Genomic DNA, 24,523 nt, shown 5'->3' with positions numbered 1-24,523 from the left:
ATATTTAAACCCTCTTTTTGCATTTTAATATTCACAGACACTAGTTCATATCGCGATTCGAATTAAGTGGCAGTGGCTACTTTTGATTTATTTGTCCAAAATTGACGAATTCCGTGGCATTCCGCGCTATAGAGTAAATTACGTTTTTATGAATGGACTCCACGATCCCGTCTGCATTTTTGCAGAAACCATATGGCCAAAGAAATATAACCACACTTCAGAAAATTTCGGCTTGCCCTGTGTGTTGTTTGAACGAGTTGCAGGGGTGACCTCACGTCACAGGGTCTCTCTTTCTCTCTCTGTAGCGTATGCGCCCAGATGCGTTCTCAGGTACTGAAATTTGGCACCGATTGATTTAATGTGAATCGGTACTCGGTAGTACCAATGCAATTCGGTCGGTACCCTTAAAAGTACTGAGTTCGGTACCGAACCCTAAGCACGACTGCATTAGAATTCCTTCCAAGTTATTTTGAGAAGCTGAAGGAGGCTTAGAACTTCTGTTTTAATGCCTGCTTTGTAAATGGCACTTAAAGCAAGGAATTATTTTCTGCCTTCAACGCACAGTACATTGATCATAAGACTTGTTCTCATGAATTCAAACAGCGCCTTTATGTATTGAAAGTCACTCCTGATTTATAGTAGTAGAGTGTTGTTGTGTTAATTGAAGTGCGTATAAATCAAGAGTAGGATTTATGTTGTGTAACATTTATTTTGGGTGAACGTTGACAGAGAGATGCTGTTCCAGCCAGGTGGTCATGGCAAGTACTCTTAAAACTTAATGTTTTCATGGTTGAAAGAGACAGAAACTGACAGAAACAGAAAAAGTAGATCTGAAACATGTAAATAATGTTTATAATATTGTAATAAATCCCTAACCTCGAATATTAAACATTGGCTGGTATTGCAGTGTTTGAGCTATGGACTTGAATGGCACTTTAATTCATTTGCCATGTTGAAGGGTTGTGTGCTTTTCTGAGCAATCTGATCTTTGTCTGGTGGATGATAAATAAGGCAAAAATAGGCTTACATTTAAAGGAGGGACTTGTCTCAGATCTAGAGACCAGAATACAGTCTATATAGGTGAATAGGATAGAGATTTCCATAAGTGGTGGATTTTTTTTAACCAATATGGTTAGTATTGAATACATAATTGTACATGCTAATTTTCTTCTATTTTTACATTTAGATGACTCTTGCTGTCATCTAATGCTTACTTATAGGTAATCTTCAAAGGCACTAAAAAGTAGGGATATAACGATTAACCGTGAGCCGGTTGAAAATCGATTCAAATATGTGACGATTCAGATCGGTTGAGATGCTAAACAAATTTAGGCGATTCATTTAGCTGTAGGAGTTTATATGAATGCATGTCTGAGGGGAACTTACTGTCTTTAGAAAAGGTTAGATGGTATTTTTCTTTTCATCTTGCCTCTGTATAATGCATATTAAAGTTTATAAGTGCAACGGAAACCAAGGAAACGCTTTAAGCGCCACCTGCTGGCAGAGAGTGAATCAGCGTCTGCTGTTTCATGCAGATATTTTTATGTATAGTTTTACAAAACTGAAGTCAAACTATTCTGTTTTTGCTTCAAATTTCGAAATTATACAATCTAATTTAGATTAAAAACTGCTCATGTTGCATGTATGCAGCATCTTTGTTTGGATCATGATTAAAATGCAGTTGTTGCCTCTAATTTTAAATGGAAAGAACACAGACAAAGCCTTATTTTGTTTATATGAAGAGATATATTTTTATTGGTGTTACTTATTTATTTGATTTGGGGCTTGTTTTAAAATTTCAATGTAGTTTTGTTATTTACATTTACATTATATTTAAATTTTGTCATTTAGCAGACACTTTTGTCCAAAGCGACTAACTAATGAGGACAATAGAAGCAATCAAAACTAACAAAAGAGCAATAATTTACAAGTGCTATATTAGTATATTATTATAGTTTTATATTTCAATTTCACAAAGAAATGTGCAGCATTTTGTCCAAGCAATAATAAAAGGGCACATTTAATTTATAATTTGTCTTAAATCTCATTTTGTTAAAAAATAATAATTGTGAATCGAAACGAATCGTGAGTTGAGTGAATCGTTACATCCCTACTAAAAAGTCTTAAAATAGGCTATATACATTTTTCATACTGCAATGTGATGCCTACTTTCACTTGTGGCATTAATCTATTATATTTTTATTTTGCTTTTATTTAGATGTACATAGTATAGAATTGTAATTTTGTCCATAACGTAAAAATAACTGATGGTATCATTATCAGCCAGAATTGTAAAATTGGTGCATCATTACATTTCATTTGAATATATTCGACTCAATATATTGTGAACAAATTCATCCATGCTTATGTTTGTTTGTTTATTTATTTAATTTTGACCTCCTAATGTTTAAAGTATCATAAGTCGATTAATTCATCTGCCTCTGTTTTTGGGTGCAGAGCTCAACCTCAAAGTCTCTGCCCTACATTTTTTTCTGTTTTGATAAGCTCTTACAATTCAGAAGAAAGGATATATTGCTACTTTTGTTTGAATGTGTTTATAATCAGTGGAATTGAAACATACTAGGTTGTGATATCAATGGTTATTATGGCTACGTTCACACTGTCAATTTTTGGGACTGACAACCGCATTTTCTTTACAGGTGTGAGTCTCGAAATGTCCCGTTCACACAGCAGCTTACAGTTGTGTTTAGAATTCTGTCTGTATGAACGTGCAATGGGAGTCAAGCCCATATTCCTTACCAGTAACAATAGCGACAGTGACCAAAGTAAATTAGTCAAATCAAAGATGGCGACGTCCATAAAACTGAAAGTCTTATCACTTTCTGACACGACAAGAGTCCAATCGAGCCGCGTGTTCATCCGTCAAATCTTCATTAACCGACAGCAGCCTTTAAATTTGGGTGTAGAGCGGAGTTTGAGTCGCACGCAGAGCACAAAAATGACGGTAGCGGCTCTGGTGGAAAACTGACGGGATCTAAAAATTTCAGGTGACAGACACGCAGCTCATTTCTTCGTCGTCACTGTAAGTTACCGAAAACACACATTGTTGTCACAAAACTAGTTGTCCAGTCCTGTTCCGTTCACACAGCGCGTGTGTTCCGAGAATGCGGTTGTGAGTCCTGAAAATTTACAGGTGTGAGTTTGGATACAGAATGCGGTTGTCACACCCGTAAATAAACGAACTGTGTGTGAACGTAACCGTATTAAGGACTCAAATACAGGACTGACAACCATATTCTGCTGCTGTGTGAACGTGGCCTATTACTTTCCCTTGCCCATTGTTGTTTTATAGGTTTTTGAACAAGATTTTATGGCACCGTGGAATCATATGCAGTAGTAAGACTGGGCTAATTTAATTAGGAAGTAAACAAGTTCAGGTTAGCTGTGAGCTCAGCTTGGTCACACTTTCACTGCATCCTACCGTGTGCTGCCATGCTTGTTCTCCTACTTCTCTGGTTACAGAAGTTACAGGCTCTGTGTGTTGTTGGCAACTGTTTCCAGGAAGTGTTTCCCCTCTCCCACTGACTGGTGTGTAAACAGACTGCCACTTGTTTTCCCTTACTGTGTGGTTGTAGACTGAAAGAGAGGGAGAGAAAGATAGTTGAAAAAACAGGGTGGAAAAGTAGAGCAAGATGAATTTAAAGGGGGACAACAAAAGCGAGCTTGTGTGTGTGTTTGTTATGCATGAGGGCAGGGTGAAGTCACGATGTTGGAATGTGCCTGGACCAGACAAGCAGACACGGCCCAGATGTCTCTTGAGGGAATCCTTGGCACACCCTAACAGGGAACCCCTTCCATCCCTCATCTCTTTCTCTGTCTTTCCCACCCTCCTTCCTCCCACAAAGGTTGTGTTTGTGTTCAGGCCAACGGTCGGGCCCAGAAATGCCTACAGCATGTTCAGATTCACTCTTGTTCTCTGGTTTGAGGTCAGTTTAGCAATTTCCTCAATATGTGCGAGGCAAAATGCACCTAGATCAGCAGAAACCTGCACCTAGAACTAGCGAGGTAAAGCGACAGTAGGACAGCATGATAAACACACACACACACAGAGCTGGAAAGAGAGGGAAACTCAGGGCCATTACTCCCCCTGTCCTGCCACCCACTTTTTCCACACCACTGGAGGAATATGCTGCTGCTCTGCGAGGTGATTACTTTCCACAACAGACTTCAGATGAGTTCATATTCCTATTACATAATATCATGTTGAATTAGAGCTGAAGCCGCTAAAGTTATCATGAGCTGCAGACTGTGCCATTGGGTTCAGGATTCAGGATTCAAAAAAGAGATCTGCAGTCTTTTGATGCTGTGAAGAGAATGGTGCCTCAAGCTAAATCAGATAAATGCTTGCACGGTTGTAAGCTGACCAGGTGTCTCAATGCAGATGCAGAAATTGAATTCTGTTTGAAAGTATACAGTAAGAGGATGATTTTCAATGGCTCGTTGAATGTTCACTGACATCTTATTGAGGTCAGTGTCACGTTGAATACACAGCAGATATACCATAAGATAGTTTGATAATATTTTTAGGAGGTTGCTGTTTACTTTGTTTGTTAATGCTCTGAATGAACTTGAACATTCTACTCTCATTCTCAGAAATATACAATTCTGAAATTAATACTTTAATTCAGCAAGGTTGCATTAAGGATGCATTAAACAGAATCAGTAAAAACAATTATGTTGCAGAAGATTTCTTTTTCAGATAAAATCTGTTTTTTTGTTTTTTTAAATCAAACAATCACTAAATCAGCACTGGGAATGATTTCTAAAGGAATGTGACACTGAAGACTGGAGTAATGGCTTCTGAAAATTCACAGGAGTAAATTACATTTTAAAGTATATTAAAATACAAAACAGTAATAACATTTTACAATATTACTGTTTTTACTGTATCTTTCAAAAAAAAAATCACACTAACCCCATACTAACTAATTTTGAACTACAATTCTTAAACGAAAATGAAAATTCTTATGTAGTTATTTCAGAGCTGCAATACAAAATTCTTGATAGAGTAAAAAATGTAATACATAATTCTAAACTACAAAATTCTGAAATAATATTTTTTTCTTTTTTTTTAAATCAGAAGCAGAAATTTTGCTCTAGAATATTATGAAATATGTGGTTTTAAAGTAGAATTTTTTTATCTATAATTCGAAATATTGAACAGATTTGATAAGGTCAGGCAGTGCTTCTGTAGCTGGGAATTCAGAGGAGCAAGAAAAACTGTATGGGATATTCTTGCTTCCTGTAATGTATGCACAGGTCCCTTAAAGAGAAAAGAATGACTCACAGTTATCGGAGAATTTGAAGTACATCACTGCACTTATATCACATAGACAGAGCTCTCGACAGCAGATTCTCAGGCTCTCTAGTACAGACAGATCTCATAGCCTGAGGAAAGATGAAGAGAAGAATCTGCTCTGTTCTTCAAAGCAGAACATACTCTTTCATGCCTTTCTCCCTCCCTCTCATTCACTTTTACATCTGAAGAAGTCTCATTCGTCTTGTTTAATTACGAAAAAACGTTAAAAAGCTGAATAAGACCGAACATGAAGTAAACATGCGGTCACGATTTCTTGTATTTTTCCCCCATACAATTTTTTCCAAGTGTTGCTGGAAATTCAGTCATTGATGGGCCAAATGTGTGCGTTAAGACTGTTTGGATGTGTGCCGACTTTTTTGAAAGGGAAATGGGAATCTTGATGCTTTACCGCTGTGTAATTTCACTGCTGCAGGTCTTCTGCCATGAGCCAATTTCATCTTGGTTTCCACTGCACGTGCATCGAGCCTGTTCCCAACTGCAGAACCGTGAAGACGTCATGACTTGCATGACCTGTTCCCAGCCTTTCCATGAATGTATGATTGTGAGACAAAAATTGTGTTAATCAAGAATGAGAGATCAAAGGAATCAGATATTTGTCTCAATAAGGCAGGGAAAACCCCCTTTCCATAAGTGAGAGTCAGACAAAGGCAAGTGCAATCAAGTTGTTCTTGGCTATCAGAACTGATGTGGATGCAGGCTTTCACTCTGAGCAGAATGGCAGGGAAACTCCTGATAGTATCCGCACAAAGCAAGGCTAAACCTGACCCAAGTACACACAGACACATGCTTGTTGGAATTCAGGAACACCCTGTATTTTCTCTCGCTATCTTTTGGGTCAGTTCCAAGAATTTTCCATTGTGCTTTCTCTAGGTCCATTCATGAACAGTCTCCCAGAAACAAACTGTTCTTGTACACTTGTCAGTTGTGATTAATTAGTGAAATCACTTAATAGTCAGATGCTCTAATAGAGTGTCGTAATTGCACCTATAGCAGCAATCAGTCTGAACTGATTATTAATGAGGCCAGTCTTTCCCCACGCAGACGGACATGCATGCTAAATGGCTGCAAATCCTCAAGATTTCAGAGTAGAGCTTCAACAAAGAGGGCATCTGTGTTGTAATTACGATGCGTGTGTGTGAAAGAGAGAGGTCTGTAAAGCTCCGCCCCCTCCCACTCTCCACATGCTCTTCGGCTCCCACACGCTCTGACTCGAGAATCTTCTAGAACTGACTAAACAGCAGTGTGTAGGCCACAGAGCACATCTATGTCGTATGACTCTTGTACAATGCCAGAAATGTTTGTTTCATCATGAAATTCTCCCTCTTTGTGAAAGGAAGCACATTCACTAAGCAAACGCCATCACAGTTGGTGGTCCATCTGTACATTTTCCACCCCAGATGATATTCTTTGCGTGCAAAGGTTGTGGTTTACATTTAGTGAGCCGTTTGTGAATGTACCTGTTATGGGTTTTATTACATCATTGTAGAAGTTTTTTTTTATAAAGATTTTGTACGTTCTTTTTTTTGTGATAAGTGAGGATGATATTCTAATTCTGACATATACAGTATTCTAATATACAGTATTGAAAATTTACATTTATACAATTATACTTTTTTCTACAATCAACCTTTTTGTGTTTTTAAAGATTAACAATAAGTGAGTGTTAGATGCTTCAAAGGTATTGCAGCTTGTTTTGCATTGTAGGAATCTTTGCAGGGAATAGCTCAAACACTGCAAAAATCTCATATCTATTCTGCAGAGAGAAGTAGTCCATTAATCCTAAATCAATAATTGTCTACGCTGATCTGTAATCTTCTGGTTTAGTATTGCGCTGCATGTCTCTGTGTATTTAACATTCAGGCAAAAAATGAAGCCAAACTCGCACTATCACGGGCAATGCAGTGTGATGTAAAAGAAACTGTTTAAACACTGTTTTTACCATATGGCCTTTCTAACAGAATACCCTCTGTTTTGTCCTCTCTTTCTCTCTCTCTCTCCCTCGTACCCTGCCTCTCATTCCACAACGGATTGCCTCGCTGTGTCTTGACTGACAGAGCTCCCAGCCGAAGAAGGTAAATATAGATATTTCCATCATGTTGTTACTGCTCTCTCTTTATGGGTTGCACCGTTAGCACGGGCTCAGTCATTCAGTTTTACCAGAGAGAGGTAAACTTTAAAACTTACTTTAAGACACACATGCACAAACACATGCACTGCGTTACAGCTGTGGGATTTAACTTGACACCCACTTGTCATTGAATACGTTAACATTTTGTCTGTCTATCGGTCTGTTTGTCATTCTCATATTTGTCTCTCTCACAGGTAAATCACTGTGGGAGTTGGTGGTGGAGCAGTTTGAGGACCTCCTGGTGAGGATTCTGCTGCTGGCAGCCTGCGTGTCTTTCGTAAGTGACTTTCTTTCTGGTTTAAATGTGATTCAGAAATTGTATTTTATTCCCAGCACAATAAATAGTATGACAGCCAGACCCCACCATAAGTTTTATAGCAGTTATATTTTATGCAGTTGGTGAGGTAATGCAGAAAACAAGACAGAATGAATTGCCGTCACCATCTATTACATCCAGTTTGGTGTGCTAAACCTCAAATTTCACTAAATGATTGTCAATAATCAGAGCACGGAAGAGAGATTAAGTGAGAGATGGATTTTTTTTTAAATCTCCCCTTTTCATTTTTAAAATCTCTCTTTGTAGTCAAATGATATATGTAAAACCCTCGCCAGGACTCATTTGTGTGGTTTAAGGTCATTTTACCTGGGTGTCTTGTGCTTTCACTAGAGAGCACAGGTAAATGAATGAGGTGACTTAAAGTCAAAGCTCATTTGTCCATAAACCATGTCAGAAAACTCCAAAGAAACTAGATGTGCACTCAGCATTTTTTCAGTTAGGCCTTGTAAAGTAAGCATTTTCAGTGCTGCACGTTTATCACCTGCAAGATTGGTGTAGCAGTTTATCTCAATGGTGTTACGTCAGGTATAAGTCTTTGAATTAGATATGTGTAAAACTACATACTTTCATAATCGACTACACATTTGAGGAAGCACTGTACAATATGACTCATTTAGGGTCTGATTTACCAAACATTTGATATGGAGTGTATAGTAGGGCATGCTCTTATGTAGATGCAGCACAACAGAATGGAACAGAACAATCATGATGTGTTTATCAAAGTTGAAGAATTTTTAAATTGACGCGTCATCCTAAAAATGCAATGATCATGGTGCAAGATGCAGAAAAAACAGTGCGAGACAGGGTGCAAATAGGATGAATTTAGAAACCCAAATCATCTCGTGTTTGTAGTGTCAAGTCTAACAGCCGTCTCACCCTCTCAGCTGGCTGAAATTTGCTCTGAGAAGTTACGTCTGTAAATTCATGCCCGTTAAAGAACCATTTAGAATAACCATAGCTATAGCTATAATAATAATAATATTAATAATATGTACTACTTTTTAAAAGTTTGAGGTCAGTAAAATTTTTAATGCTTTTGAAAAAAACTCTTATGCTCATCAAGACTACATTCATTTGATCAAAAATACAGAGAAAAGTGTAGTATTGTGAAATCTTATTGCAATTTTAAATAACTGTTTCCTATTTTAATATATTTTAAAATTCTGTTTATTTAAAACACATCTGTCCCTTTTGATCAATTTATTGCGTTCTTTCTGACTTTTTCTTACTGTCTCTAAACTAGAGTCAGATTTGAGTAGATTAGATTTGAGTAGTAGATAAACTATTCTTATGCTGTCATGTAATGATTTTGTTGCTGTGGTTCTGTTGAGCAGGACACCAGACTTTCCAAAACTCTGACTTGTTAAACTGGTGAGCACAGTCTGTTTTTCTTATTGGCTTTTATGAATTTACCTTTTTATAACCTTTCCGTCTGACTTGTAGCAACAGGGGCCACGGTTGAACCACTCCAGCCCCCCGCCGTTCTGTGAGAGTAATATAACATGAGCGCGCACATGCTCTTGCTCACCCGCATTGGAACGGACAGTCAGACACACTGCTGTGTTTTTTGTGTACATGCTTTTTGTTTCCAGACATCTGCGTTCAGTGTCTTCTTCAAGTACATCAGCATTTGGAGCTCTGCTCATGTCATCTATCATTGTGTCTTTCATCCATACTTTTATTGTCTTAACCGTGGTTAAATTCTTTGAGGCGAGCACAAGTCATCCGACCACTGGAGTCCTGTGGAACACTTGAAACTGATAGAAATATTGCATTAGACCTCCCAGAAAGCCTTGTGTGTGTTTGTGTGCTAGACAAATGCTATGGTGCAATGGAAATTCTCCGGGGAGATCAGCCCAGTCTTGGAACTCATTTGTGTGCCTTTTTGAATATATTAAAATCTTTAGCATTCAGCTTTCCTGACTTTTTTGCATGTTATGAGAACAAAGCCGTCGGTATCTAAGCGACGGGGGAGGCGCAGAAGCAAAAAATTTTTTTTTGTTTTGTTTTTTTTGTGAAGTGTTGTGTTATGAGGGTATGATAGCCTGACTCATTCTAGAACAGCATGTGCTGGGAATGAGAGCTATTGGATGGAAACAAACAGTGCAGCCATGCGACTGCTGGTCCCAAGAAGCCCGAAATGGTTGCCTATTTTCATATTAAAATCTTTAGCATTCAGCTTTCCTGACTTTTTTGCATGTTATGAGAACAAAGCCGTCGGTATCTAAGCGACGGGGGAGGCGCAGAAGCAAAAATTTTTTTTTTGTTTTGTTTTTTTTGTGAAGTGTTGTGTTATGAGGGTATGATAGCCTGACTCATTCTAGAACAGCATGTGCTGGGAATGAGAGCTATTGGATGGAAACAAACAGTGCAGCCATGCGACTGCTGGTCCCAAGAAGCCCGAAATGGTTGCCTATTTTAATTTTAGTTCATTTCATTTCAGATAACTAGCTGTATTGCTTCTGTCCTTATAAGTTTTTCATTCCTTTTCTGTCATCTTTCATTTTTCAGGTCAGCTGTGTTTCTAACATCCTTCTTACGTAGATCTTGTCCGTGCATTACTGGTGTACAGCGCTCTCCGCATTATCAGTCATGGCTTCAGAAGATCTCTGGCAGATTGTACATCAGTATAATGACATTTAGCTATTTTCTGTTAGACCTCAATGTTAGAGGGTCAAATAAAGATGGAACAGATGTGTTTTTAGTCGTTTCTTGAAGATGGCTAAGGACTCAGCTGCTCGGATTGAGTTGGGCAGGTCATTCCACCAGGAGGGAACAGTATATCATTTAATATAAAATGAGAATCTTAAACACTCGAGACTTCAGCACAGCACTGCACGTCATCATAGAAAAGGTCACTTGAACAATGGATAGACTTCCTGTATTTAAATGGTAAAGAGAATGCCCGCCGAGAGGCTCTTCCAATTGGTGATTTGAGAAAAGCTTCTCAGTGGAGTTTTTATGCTTCCAGGGTTGGGGTGAGATTTATGAATTTAGGTACCACTTCAACATGTGAAAATGTATTATAAGAAACCTTTCCTAAGGTCAAATTTTGGTCACTGTGAATAACTTTTAGCTTTTAATTTATGTTTTTGGTATAGTATTCACTGTACTTTCAGTAAAAAAAAAGTGAAGTTGGGAGTTTGGGTCGACCATCAGATTCTAAAACCTCAAAATAAACCTCAAATCTTGGTCACAGTGTGCTCAAATTGATCCAAATACAGTTGTCAGTTGTCTTGTAATTGTAGGGGAATGATTTCATGGTATCTTAAAGGAATAGTTCACCCAAAAAATATATTTTTTTCATTATACATATTATATTATATATTATATTACCCTACATATCTTTTAGAACCTGACTTTCCTCTGTGGAACACAAAAGAAGATCCCTTTGAAGTCTTTGAAAATTTTTTCAAACTAATAGTGGTTTATTTGCCATTGTTTGTAAGCGGAACCGATCTAGTCAGTCCATTTGTATTCTGTTTGAAGTGTAAAAACTCGAGGGAATGCAGAGAGGATCTACAGTCTACTGATACTTATGAGTGAATAGACCTCAGTCAGACAAGTTGCCCAGAGCCATGACTTGACAGGATTTAGCTGAGCTCTGTGATCTAAACTCTAAGCCACTCATCTGTGTGACTTTCCTCAATATTTCAGTAATTGTCATCTTTCCACTCATTTTGTTTTATGAACTCCTTTTTGCGCATCACTTTCTCATTCTGCCTCTTTGACTATTTTTGGTCTTTGCATTCACTCCCCCCTCATTTGCCTGCCCATATTATTTCACGGTTACTCAGTGACTTAAAGAAGCCTCAGCTTGGGACCCATCAGTTTGTAATGAAACGTTAAAGACTGTGGAGGACACCAGGAAAACATGTCTGTAAAAAAAGTACATGAAGTGCCTAAAATTATTAGTGTATTCATGGCCATACAACTTAGCCCATCCCTTATCTTTTTTTTTTTGTCATTGCTCTCTTCCACTCTCTATCCCTCCCCTTCATTTTTTACTTTAAAGGGATAGTTCACCCCAAAATTAAAATTCTGTCATTAATTACTCACCCTCATTTAGTTCCAAACCCGTAAGACCTCCATTCATCTTTGGAACACAAATTAAGATATTTTTGATTAAATCTGAGAGCTCTCTGACCCTGCATAGACAGCAACGCAACTGATATGTTTCCAGACCAAGAAATGTAGTAAGGACATCAGTAAAACGGTCCATGTGACATCAGTGGCTCAACTTCAGTTTTGCGAAGCTACGAGAATACTTTTTGTGTGCAAAGAAAACAAAAATAACAATTTATTTAACAATTCTTCTCCCCAAGTTAATATCTTCCGCCATTTTGGAGAGTACCCCAACTCATGCTCAGTTGTTTACATTCAAGAGAAAGCACACTACGATTCTGGGTCTGGGAGCATTTCAGTTGCGCTACTGTCTATGCAGGGTCAGAGAGCTGTCCGATTTCATCAAAAATATCTTAATTTGTGTTCCGAAGACGAACGGAGGTCTTACAGGTTTGGAATGACATGAGGGTGAGCAATTAATGGCAGAATTTTCATTTTGGGGTAAACCAACCCTTTAAGACATCCAAAAGTCAATATAATTTTTTTTTGCGGCCTCTAACTATTCTTTTAAAGAAATTGTTGGCTTCTAATGCCATTGAACAAATCTTTTTAGGTAAACTCACTCCATACTTTCTGGGAGTTTCGAACTCTGATGTGAAGTTGAACAGATGAACACTGTTAGAAATATAATGAACTTCAAGGCTGTCTCTGCATTCTATTCCAGCTGGATTTACACTCTAAATTTACCTTATCATGCATATTGCATGAACTGCTTTTTAGCTTATAAGGTAACTTGGGTTTTTCTGAAAATGCCTCCCACCCCCAACTCCCACATACAGTATCTGCCCGGGGCATGTACCTGATGGCATGATTTCACTGGAATATTTGTAATAGGTGTGGAATGATCCAGTATCTAATTTCAGAACAGTCAGAGTCTGATGTTTATTGTGCTATTTATTTAACAGTGGTACTGTCGGGTCCTTGGGGTTCAACAGAAAGGACTTTTTCAGTTGTTTGTTTGTTTTAATACTTTGCTTTCTATGCCAACGGAAGATTTTTTTTATGTTTAAGAAAGAAGTCCGCTCTCCAAGGCTGCATTTGTTTGATCAGAAAAAGTGCAGTAAAAGCAGTAATGTTGTCAAATAATATCACAAATTAAAATAACTTTTTTTCTATTTGAATATATTTTGAAATGTAATTTATTCCCGTGATGGAAAACATGATTTTCAGAAGCCATAACTCCAGTATTCAGAAGGAGAAATAATTTGTAACATTATAAATGTCTTTACTGATCAATGCAATGTGTCCTTTCTAAATAAGTTACAATTTCTTAATTCATTTTGTTTCCAAACTTATGCTAGTGGACCGAATGATAAACTGTGTATAAATATAGTGTCTATCATTTTATTTATTTTTAAGAGTATTTTTGAATACTTTAATTCTCATTTCAGTAACCTTAACAGAACTGAGCTTTGAATGTGAGGTAGGAGTAATTTATGTTGTGTGTGTTCATTAGGTGTTGGCACTGTTTGAGGAGGGGGAGGAGTCGACCACAGCCTTCGTGGAGCCTATTGTCATCCTGCTCATTCTGGTGGCCAACGCAGTCATTGGAGTCTGGCAGGTGGGTGTGTGTGTGGGCTGAGAAACTGAAGGACCACAAAGAATTTCAACTAATGATCAAATCTATCTTCTCGATGACGAAGAGCGAGTCTGCTTGATGTCCTACTGTTTAGCATTAGATACTTTACACTACTGCTACTGCTACTACTACAACAGTCTTCTGTTCCTAAACATGACAAGTGATTATCAGGTGTTCAGATTTGTTTATTAGTGCGTACATAAGGATGTGACATGTAATTTACATTTATAACACAATATGGACACAGCAGTGGACAGCGTTGACAGTGCTAAGAGATTTACCTAATTATTGTAATCCTATTAATCCTATAATGCTATATTTGACTTCTATTTGAATTTAGAAATCACATTTCTGAATTCTGGGAAATTGATTAAAGAGGAAAAGTTGTGTATGTTCACAAATGTGCTATGCCTGTTACACCCTATTAGAATTATTGATATTAATGATGCATCTGTCGAACTTTTGTCTGATAATTCTGTGGCTGACAACCGATATGATGGCCAGTACTTTATTTTTTTAAATATTTGATTTATAATATTAATTTTAATATAATTAATTATATTATGTTTTTAAATTAATATTATTTTTATATTCTAATATTCATTTTAATATTATAAATGATTTATTATTATTATCTATTATTTTAAAACTTTTATCAGAACATTCAAATGTACAGCAAGAGAACTAGATAACCATTTATTTCTTTTGAAACCAGTAGGAGTTAGGCTACTGTTGTTTAGCCTAATCAGACCAATGGCATAAATGAAACAAAATGAAATATGGGCTGTTACCGATGCAGTGCATGTGTATCCTTGCTGATCCCTTTGTGTGGTTTTGTATGGTCTCAGGAGCGAAATGCAGAGAATGCCATCGAGGCTCTGAAGGAATACGAGCCAGAGATGGGCAAAGTCTACCGCATGAACCGCACTGCCGTCCAGAGGATCAAAGCTCGAGACATTGTGCCTGGAGATATTGTGGAGGTTTCTGGTAAGCTTGGACCTGTTTCTACTCTTTCCTGTTACCTCTCATAATTTTCCCTTCTCTCTCTGTCTATTTGTTAAAACCTCATCTGCTCTCAGTCTCTTTCCTTTAGTAAAGAGAGGTACTCAAATCTGCAGAGAGATTTTGTTTGTGGAACAGTAAGGATACTCCACAGCCTCCAGCTCCAGAATCCTATGGACATTTGGAGGTTTCTGCTGAACATTTACCCATGTGGTCTGACATAATACTGTTACGACCCTATAGTTTTGTTGTGTTTTGTTCTGCTGGTTTGTGTGTGTCTGCCCAGGTTGCTGCTGATTGGTTCCTGCAGACTCATTGATGTTGTCCTCTGATTGGTCTTCTCCCCCTTAAAGGAGATGACAGCATTTCCTTCAGGGGGGGAGAGTGTGGTTGTGGTGGCCATTTTGTGAACATGCTGTTTGTTGGTGCAGTACTTGTGCTGTTTTACCTCCCCATTTGTATGCTGAGAGAGATTGTTTGGATTCATTGTTTTGTGTTACGGTAATCTGGCTTACCCGACCCTTGCCTGTTGTACGATTTTGATTCTGGATTCTCCCTCTGAACTTGATGTTTCTTTGTAAATATTTGTGGTGAATATTGTACATAGTTATTGGGAAAGTAAGGAGTCAGACGCCATCTTTTGTTTTTGTAATGTTCGGATCTGTGTTTTTGGATTAGGTAGTTAGGTTAGAGAATTGTATTTTATTTTAGTTTCTTTACTTCGGATAGGTAATTTAGAGGGTCTTATATTAAGAACGTTTTGTTTATTATTTTGGCACCGTCGGCTCCTGAAAGTGAACTCCCTAATAAATATTGGAGAAATAAGATGATTGTTCACGCTTGGGTTTTTTCATGTTGCGCTCTACCCCTAGACGGGGCGTAACAATACGCAGAGTCCTTTTTTTTTTTCCATCTTCCAGTCATCACCACCTCTCGCTGTACCCAAAACACACAAACACGGGCTGTCGTTTTCCCTAGTCTTCCCATTGGCCTATGTGTGGCTGCCCAGAGTGTGTGTTTGTGTGCATTTCACCGCAACTGTGCCCTGAACGGGAGCCCTTCAGGGTTTCTCTCTCTGTGTGTGTGTGTGTGTGTGGGCTCCTTGCCAAAAACTTGAAAGCAAAGAAGGAATATCCCAGACTGTCTTACGTAAGTGGCTTTCCTGTGAGTATGATGGTGCCAAGCAGAGACATGCAGGAAAAATCAGTGTGTGTGTGCGTGTGCGTATTCTGTTCATTGTACAAAGCTGAAAAGTGACTAGTACTCATTCTCTTTCTCTCTTACCTCTTTTTGAAACGCATAGCTTTTTTCCACACTGTCAGTCCCACCGTTCTCCACCTTCATGTGATTACAGGTTTGCCAATGCCTCCCTGACACATACAAACATGCCCACTCTCTGTTAGGGATCCTGCCAATGTATATGTAGACACTGAGATAAAAATAGCCCTGTTGTGGTTCTGTTATGGCTTGACCGAATCTGTGCATCACACTCACACATATTAAGCTAGTCTCAGCTTTAAAGTCATAATTTTTTGCTTCTTTAAACTCCTGCTTTTTAATGATCTACAGTCAGCGTCAGTCAAGTGTGGAGTAGAAGAGATGAGGGGAAAGGAGATGACAGCAAGGATCTGCTTTTCACTATTACAGTAAAAACAAAAGAAAGGTCAGACTAATAATTCCTGTTACACCACAAGATTTCCTGATTCATGTTTAAGAGCATCCGCATTCATTCAGAAACATGGATGCGGCCACATCGCTGTGAATGGAAGTGAAATTGAGACTGGTGCGGGGGGGGTGAGAGGGAACGTGTATGGAGAGATACAAAATGTGAGGGAGGTGGAGAAGGGAGAGCAGTGCGAGAGCGCAAAGTGTGAAAGACAGATGAGCAGGAGGGAGCGATAAACGCAGCAAGATGCAGAGAGAAAGAGAGGCAGGCGGGATTAAAGAGATGTGGATGGGATGTGGGTTACATTACCTGTCTTAGCACGGTGGTAACAAGCTCCTCTTTGTTCAGGTCCACCGATTGGACTTATGCCTTGACAAGCCCGCATTCCAGCGGCCAGATTTTCCTCTCCACGCATGTACACACACTCCCGCTGGCAGACTTCACCCCTTGACACCTATGAGCCATGTCACCATGGTAACCGGCCCCAGAGTCTCTCCCATGTCAAGGTCAAACTGACAGACATGTAAAGTAACTATCAGACATCACTGTCAGTCCAGATGTTTCCAGCATCAAGTTTCTGTCCTTCCTGAAAGCAAAAATTGTGCCACAGCGTGATGAAATTGCACCCAATCGGTCCATATTTTAAGTCATGTACAGCTATGTTAATATTCAGCTATGTTGAATGGGATTCTGGACGAGTGAGATGTAACTGGGGGAGGTAACAAGCAAAATGCAATAAAATAAAAATTATGCAACCATCAAAAGTTGTGCATCATGGTTTGTGCCTGGAAAAGAAAGCAAATCAGCTTTTCATATAAGAATTAGGATTCATTTTTATTATAAATAGGAATTATTATTATGTTGATAGCCCTAGTTTTTGTTCATCTTTGGGTTTACACAAGGAAAATTGAGTAAACGTAATGCCAAATGAATACAAATTAAATATTTACCACATTTTACAACATTTTAATTTTCACAGTAAATGTATATTTGAACATAAAAAAATATATATTTAACTGCCTTGTGTTTTAGAAAGGTGGTCCTTTGCAAAGGAGTTATTTGTATCTAGGAGTCATAACATCAAAAATGTTGACAAACCCTTATCCTAGAGCATTTTGAACAAACTCTTTTGATTTTTGTTGCTGTGTAGTTAAACACAGTGGCCAGTTTGATACATGTTTTTGGATTGTGAGGGAGATTTTTGGCATTTTCCTCTTCCTGAGGCCTTGAGCACTTCCCAGCCTGCAAGCTGAACAAAAACTAGACAAGGTGAATTAGTCCGGGGGGAGAAGAGGAGAGGTGTTTCCACTCCAGAGGTCTGCAAGAGTGGAAACGGCTGGCACTCTATGTATCTTCTGTACTTCGTTATCATTGGTAGTGGGGGAAAGCGAGATGCCACTTAGGTTTAAGATCCGTCCGCTAGTTTATAGCCACGAGAATCCACTAACGAGGTGTAGACACATTCACACACATGCTGAGCTGCTTGTTTTGAGTTCATTGGTTATAGTCATAGAAGTTAACAAGTCCTGTTCGGTAAGTGGGAAGCGCTGGCAGGACAGAGGTGTTGTCAGCTGCATCTGCTGAAATATTTCTCAATTTCTGTCTAAACTGACTCTGCCGATGACATAATCTTGTTGCTAAGCTCTATCAAACATGTGTAAGCAAACACACAATCCCAACCTAAAAACCCTTTCACTTTCTCTGGAGGTTGAATGAAAATTACACATCGGAAAATGGCGCTTGTGAGAACTATAAATTGGTTACTACAGAAAAAATAAATAAAAACAGATGGCAACCAAAAATATAACCAACAACACCCATTCCCCTCTCCTCGCTGCAGAGTCTTTCCTGGACCCGCCATTCGTGAGTGGCAATTCCATCGGAACTTTTGGCGCGGACAACCAAGAGAATTGGAGGTCGGAAAACTGTGTTCAGCCATTTTTTTGCATGTATGAGTACTATAGATATTTATAGATTATTTACACTTTTAAATTTCCAGTCAGCCCAGCATTGTGTCAGCATTCGGTCTTTCCGTTTTGATCAGCATTTGCAAACATCTTGAACTCGCCAGCCTCTGTTATTACACCGTTCCACATTTACAAGTAAGCATGCGTCACCCATTCTAATCAAGTTTATGCCCCATGTCCATGGAGGCCTGTTTCCTGCTATCAGATGCTTGCCATCTACTGTCATAATGTCTGTGTATATTTAGCTCACTTTGCATTGTTCTGGCTCGGTATGGCGAAAAGCGGTTCTCATTTGCATTTAGATGGGTTCAGTACCCATTCGCAGTGAGACCGAGTAGGTGGGAGACACCGCTGAAGGGGGAGAGAGAGAGAAAGAAATCCAAGAAAGAGAAGAGAAAGGTCCATCGTTCTGGGAACATAAACAGGCTCCTGCCCACCGTGCCCTCTCTATCCCAACTCCCACGCTGAGCAGCCCCTGATGGGAGTGTTGTCTCCCTCGCCAGAGACCCCAAGGCTGATGTGAGCCATTCCTGCGACGTGGGAGGAAGAGAGACCGCACGGCTGAGAAATCATGTCCAGAGGGTTGGAGCAGAAAGAATGGAAAAAGAAAGATGGGATGAGTGTTTTACTGTACATGATAGTATTATGCAACATCATGTGACTATGACTAACAAATGATTTATTGTGCAGCAAAACAACAAAAACACAGACTGACGATAACAATTTTTTTTGTCCTGTGAAAAAGTTGACATTCAAACTTCTTCAGAGTTTCACTTAAGCATGATTCTTAAGTAAAACATTCTGAAGAATCCAAAGAAGAGTGTTTGTATATGTTGAATGATGGCATGAATTCAGAGGAAATCTCTGGAGCTTTTGTTGGAAATTTGTGTTCAGATTCCATTGTGTATATGCCATGCCATAGCTCACAACATATTGTCAAGGCTTTTGTTTAATTGTAGTTTTCAGGAAAAACTACAATTATTTTTGTCTTTTCCTCATTTTGTGGATCGATTTGTGATTTTTCTGTACCATCCTTTGTTTGAGCTGTGAATGCACAAGCAGATCCCTGCAGCTTGTGTGATGAGTGTATATGAAGCTTTGTCTTGATTTCTCAGGTAGGAAGGAGCAAAGTTTCATTAAGTCAAGCCACTACACAATATCTACTGCTCAAAGCCTAAATGGCTACAAGAGCTAAAAAAACGAGTTGAAAATGACACCTATTGACTGACTGTCTCATCTAACTGGCTGGGCTTTTCCCACCTTGTTTTTTTCTTTTCTTTTGTATTAGAAACTTTTTTTCTTGTAAACATAGTGCATGAACCGAATATTGATCACTCCGTGTACTCCCATCAACTGGCTATCGAGCGGTGTTCCAGTGTGTCTGCAGTTAGTCTTCGAGATGGTGTCTCTCTCGCTCTTTCACTTTTTTTCCTGTTTCAGTTGCTTTTTTGCTTTGCTTCAGGCTTTGTGTCCTAGTAGCTCGGATTCGATCTGTTGTAATTAAGTGTTTACCTGGAAAACAAGAGGTCAAGAACAGCCTTAAATGATGGCTGTGCAGTGGCCTGTCTTATTTCATGTTTATGATTGCAGTTTTGACCCTTCAGGCATATGTCCTACACACCTTTTTCGACTTGTCTCACATTCATCAGTAATGTTTGGAGTGTCTTTGCCTGTTTTTTGATGAAGTAACTCTCAACCCATTTTGTTTTCTAGTTGGAGACAAGGTGCCAGCAGATATCAGGATCACTTCAATCAAATCCACCACCCTGAGAGTGGACCAGTCCATTCTCACAGGTAATGTGGACGTCTGAGATGATCAGCTTAGCATTTCACTGCTCAGTTCTCGGTATGGCTTGATTTAAAACTACCAATGTGTTCTTTAGGCGAGTCTGTGTCTATTATCAAACACACTGATCCTGTGCCAGATCCACGAGCTGTCAATCAAGACAAAAAGAACATGCTGTTTTCTGTAAGCATTTCACTTCCTGTTTTGAGAAGAGAACTTTATCTCATGTGCATGTAAGGTGTATATTTGCATATAAGAATTACCTATCTCATAGCATTTTTAGTCTTGTTATGGATTACGTAATTATTCTTTGGTTTCTTTGTGTTTTTATGATTTTTTTTCTTGCTTTTTTTCTTTCTCTCTAGTTTGCAGAATGTCATTATACTGTAGGGTATAATAAGACTTAAGAGTCTAAACATGCTCTTCCTGTCTGCGTTCGTTTGCGGTCATTCGAATGCTATAAGTGGGCATGCATTTGTCCGCTCTCAATCCACTTAGGTTGCGCTAACATCATCTGGGGATAGGGAACACCCCAGGTGACGTTATTGGCATAGAGAGTGATAGTATAACGTCAGAGTTAATGCAGTCTGCCTGTTTTCTTCTTTAGTCGTTTAAAATAAACTGTATATGGCCTATGTGCTTTTATAGTCCAGCTTTATGCATTTTCCAACACATCGTGGTAATGAAAGATGTAGTTTCCTATTAGTCGAAAATATCCCTAATGACATTATAGCCAACTCCACACAAGTCAATGATTTTTCCAAGCTACGTTTTATAAAATTATATGCGACTGAGGAACTTCTGATGCTGCTGTTGTTGATTCCAAGTCTGCAAAAGTGTAAATTTAGATTTGAAAGGTCTTTTGGTGGCTTTGTTCCATTTAAGTGTATATGTTTATATATGCATGTTCTGATGTTTTCCAAAAGGGCACAAACATTGCTGCAGGTCGGGCTATCGGTATCGTTGTCTCCACCGGCGTTTCCACCGAAATCGGCAAGATCCGCAACCAGATGGTATCAACCGAACAGGAGAAGACCCCGCTGCAACAGAAGCTGGATGAGTTTGGCCAACAACTCTCGAAGGTCATCACCCTCATCTGCATTGCCGTCTGGGTCATTAACATCGGCCATTTTGCCGATCCGGTCCACGGTGGCTCGTGGATCCGAGGTGCCATCTACTATTTCAAAATAGCTGTGGCCTTGGCAGTGGCAGCCATCCCGGAGGGTCTTCCAGCTGTCATCACCACCTGCCTGGCATTGGGCACCCGTCGAATGGCCAAGAAAAATGCCATTGTCCGTTCTCTGCCCTCAGTGGAGACGCTGGGATGCACCTCCGTTATCTGCTCAGACAAGACGGGGACCCTGACAACCAACCAGATGTCTGTCTGCAGGGTGAGTGATGTGGCTGTTCAAGCCAGATGCAGAGTTGATGTCTCATTCAGCATCAGAACTGATGTCTGCGGGCAGATCTTGATTTTATGTCTGGGTAGATGACAGCTTCGTTTTTCATTCTCAGTCGTCTGCGGACATATGGTCCTGTGTGAGCTTTTTTCTTTTTATATAGAACTGAAACAACACAAATTTGAACCTCTTTTTTCATACATTTACAAGAGGTGATTTATTATGCACTATAACCCAAGCCAGAACCATTTTGACAAACTGTCATGAAGCGAGGCAATGGAGGTCGCCTAAAAATTGCATTTTATTTTCAAACTCAAGATAGATCCCCCTGAGGAATTTTTCCCCTTTTTTTATGTGTGTGTGTGTGTGTGTGGTGGGTTGATAGACCCTTGAGGCCAGAGAGCATCATATGAATTATTTTTAGACAACATCTCGGAATTCTTTCCTACTGATTCCAGGCCTGTGTGTGTACCCTGTTTCTGTGGTTTCTGGTGCACTGGCAGGTGGGTTTCACAAGCCTGGATACTACAGTGGTGTTTACCATCAGAGCAGGTCTTTGATGCTGTGCCAGGGCCTCTCATACAGAGCTGAGTGATGCAACAATAGCAGCTTTCGCTGGCTGCCATATGGAAGACCACAGAAACATACCAGGCACAACACAAGAGTTGAGAGGGAAAGAGAGAGTTGGAAGTACTAGACTTGTTGGGATGCTGAAAAGCAGTCCAGAGCCATTTTAAAGACTGAGCTGCACTTTTTAAGTGCTTAGAGACATGGCGTAATTATTAGGTTCTTGTCCAGTGTACTTTTTTTTTTTTTTTTACATGTTCCCTTGTATTCTTTACTTAAAAACAACAACATCTCTTTTTTGATGATGTGTGCACCAGTGCGTGGTTTGGACATTAATCCAGCCCCTCCAGCAACCGTTCACTCACATTTATTTTACATCAATACATTAAGACAGAAACTAAACTGCCTTCTAAATAGCCAGCTTCACAATGGTCCTCATCAAAGCACTAAAGTAAAACCGTTTAAATGCTCATTTATTATAATGTTTATAGAATATATTCAACATGTCAAAACTGCAGAAAAATAATCTGTGTATTTACACTGTGTGGCATCTGAAGTGCAAGCGCCATAGACTACCTTATTGATTATAATGGGGGGGTGTTTTAGTTTTGTAAAATCACTCTGTTTGCTTTCAGTTGTATATTGTGTGTTCACACTGTTTAGTCTTAGTAAATTAAAAAATAATTCCAGTTTACAGACATGCTCCAAATTACAAATTCACTTCAGATTTACAGCTGCTTTTTGAGATTATTTTTTTTGACACCATTGGAGCTGAATGATTGTTTAATCACAGTAGTTGTTAAATGTTATCTTGATTATTTAATAGTGCAGAGATATACACTCCCATTCAAAAGTTTGGGGTCTAAGTTTTTTATTTTTTTTTGAAAAGTCTCATGCTTACCAAGGCTGCATTTATTTGATAATATTACAATTTAAATGAACTGTTTTCTATTTAAATATATTTTAAAATGTACTATAACCACTGTAACTATAAAATGTATAATTTATAAAAATGTAAAATGTAACTTGGTTAAGCTGAAAAAGCCTTTACTCCAGTCTTCTGTGTCACATGATACTTTCAAATATCCTGAACACTTATTATTATTACTATCAGCACAGAAAACAGTTGTGGTGCTTAATAGTTTTGTGGAAACTGTGATAATTGATTTTTTTCTTTCAGATTTCTTTGTTGAACAAAGTTTAAAATAACAGCATTTATTTGAATTATAATTTTTTGGTAACATTATAAATGACTTTACTGTCAGTTTTGATTGGTTTGCTGAATAAAAGTATTAATTGCTAAAGAATATATCTTACTGATCCAGACTTTTGAACAGTAGTGTAAGTTTGTATTGGTAGGCTGACTATTCAGAATGATTCAGTGGTGTATGTTTAGGGCAGGACTACATGTTTGTCCAATGGCAGTCAGGCAGAGTGTTTGGGAAACTGGTGTGAAAACAGTAGTTATTTTTGCAGTTGTATTTGGTGCCACTAATGGTGCGGAAAGTACACACTTCACCTTGAAACTTCTTGATCCGGTTAACCAATCACACCCTTATGAACTACCACTGAACTGTGTACTTGTTTCCTATAGAATTAGTTTCTTTAATTTTTCCCACTGTCATATCTTCACATTCGCTAAAGAGAGAAAATCAAGCTCCCATGTTTTATTGGCATGACTGTACCACCTGTATTCAGAGAGATGTGTGTGACACAGAGTAACCTAACTCACAGCACAGCCAAGAACTGCTGTGTAGTTTAATTACTTGATCTTTTGTGTTTTAAGGTGTTGTGTCATCATTTCAGTGCCATCACTCTGGCCTAGAGGCTGTTCTTGTTATTACTGAGGTTTTCTACTGTTCTAAAGAAGGAGAGTTTGAACGTGCTATAAGCATTAGTCAGCACCTTTCTGGGTTTTGAGGTGATAGGCATAGATTCTTTCATAGGTATCCTTGAAGAATAATGAAGTGCTGTGGTCTCTTTTATGTCGTTGCTTTCTGAGAGGCAGGACATGTGGAAGTCACTCTGAGACACTCAAGGTGTATGTTTGTGTTTGTATGCAATGGAAAATCCTCAACTTGTATAGGCAAGTCGGCAGGACGTGATTGCAACGCCTTTTACATTATATTCTTCTACAGCTGCAGACGTGGATCCATCAAGGCCACAGGCTTTCTGTCCAACCCCTGAGGTAGATCTGTGTACAATATTACAAGAACTGGTTCTCAATTCAGGCCATTTAAAGTCAGAGTTCAGGCCTTATATACATAGCTTTTTGTCACTATGTATTTCATGCTATTGCAAAAGTAGAGAGCAGGAAAGGTTTGGAGAATTAATTCTTTTTCTTTCCACAATCTGTACCTCTCACTCCCTTTTTATTCATTTATCAGACTCCTTGCATCTCCAGCTTCTAGTTGTGTGACCTTTATGATTTCAATTGGAAAATCATGATTGCAATATTGAAGTCATATCAAATCTTTTTTTGGGGGTTTTGTTTTCCAGTGTGGTGCTGCACATATTCATATAAAGCGGTCACTAGCATTTCCATTGTGAGCTACTCCATTGTTTTCTCTGTTTACAATGAAACCCCTATGTATGTTTGTGTGGGCTTTTTTGCGAAGTCCCATG

The 24,523-nt window shown here is 38.8% G+C and overlaps 1 protein-coding gene across 2 annotated transcripts in view; it reads left to right on the top strand.

Moving 5' to 3' along the window:
- The window catches only part of LOC107597397 (sarcoplasmic/endoplasmic reticulum calcium ATPase 1-like), a 60,977-nt gene that overhangs the window by 14,370 nt on the left and 22,084 nt on the right, over positions 1–24,523 (top strand). For both annotated transcript variants that reach the window (XM_016288443.1, XM_016288454.1), the window contains exons 2-8: positions 7,396–7,413; positions 7,664–7,746; positions 13,388–13,492; positions 14,359–14,497; positions 19,859–19,939; positions 20,029–20,114; positions 20,858–21,322. In XM_016288443.1, coding sequence (XP_016143929.1) covers positions 7,396–7,413; positions 7,664–7,746; positions 13,388–13,492; positions 14,359–14,497; positions 19,859–19,939; positions 20,029–20,114; positions 20,858–21,322 — 977 coding nt within the window. The remainder of the gene's footprint in view (positions 1–7,395; positions 7,414–7,663; positions 7,747–13,387; positions 13,493–14,358; positions 14,498–19,858; positions 19,940–20,028; positions 20,115–20,857; positions 21,323–24,523) is intronic.

The sequence above is a fragment of the Sinocyclocheilus grahami genome, unplaced genomic scaffold, assembly GCF_001515645.1.
Source record: "Sinocyclocheilus grahami isolate Dianchi unplaced genomic scaffold, SAMN03320097.WGS_v1.1 scaffold12.1, whole genome shotgun sequence".
Classification (NCBI taxonomy): Eukaryota; Metazoa; Chordata; class Actinopteri; order Cypriniformes; family Cyprinidae; genus Sinocyclocheilus; species Sinocyclocheilus grahami.
The sequence above is the reverse complement of the archived record's forward strand: the minus strand, read 5'-3'. Positions and strand labels throughout refer to the sequence as shown.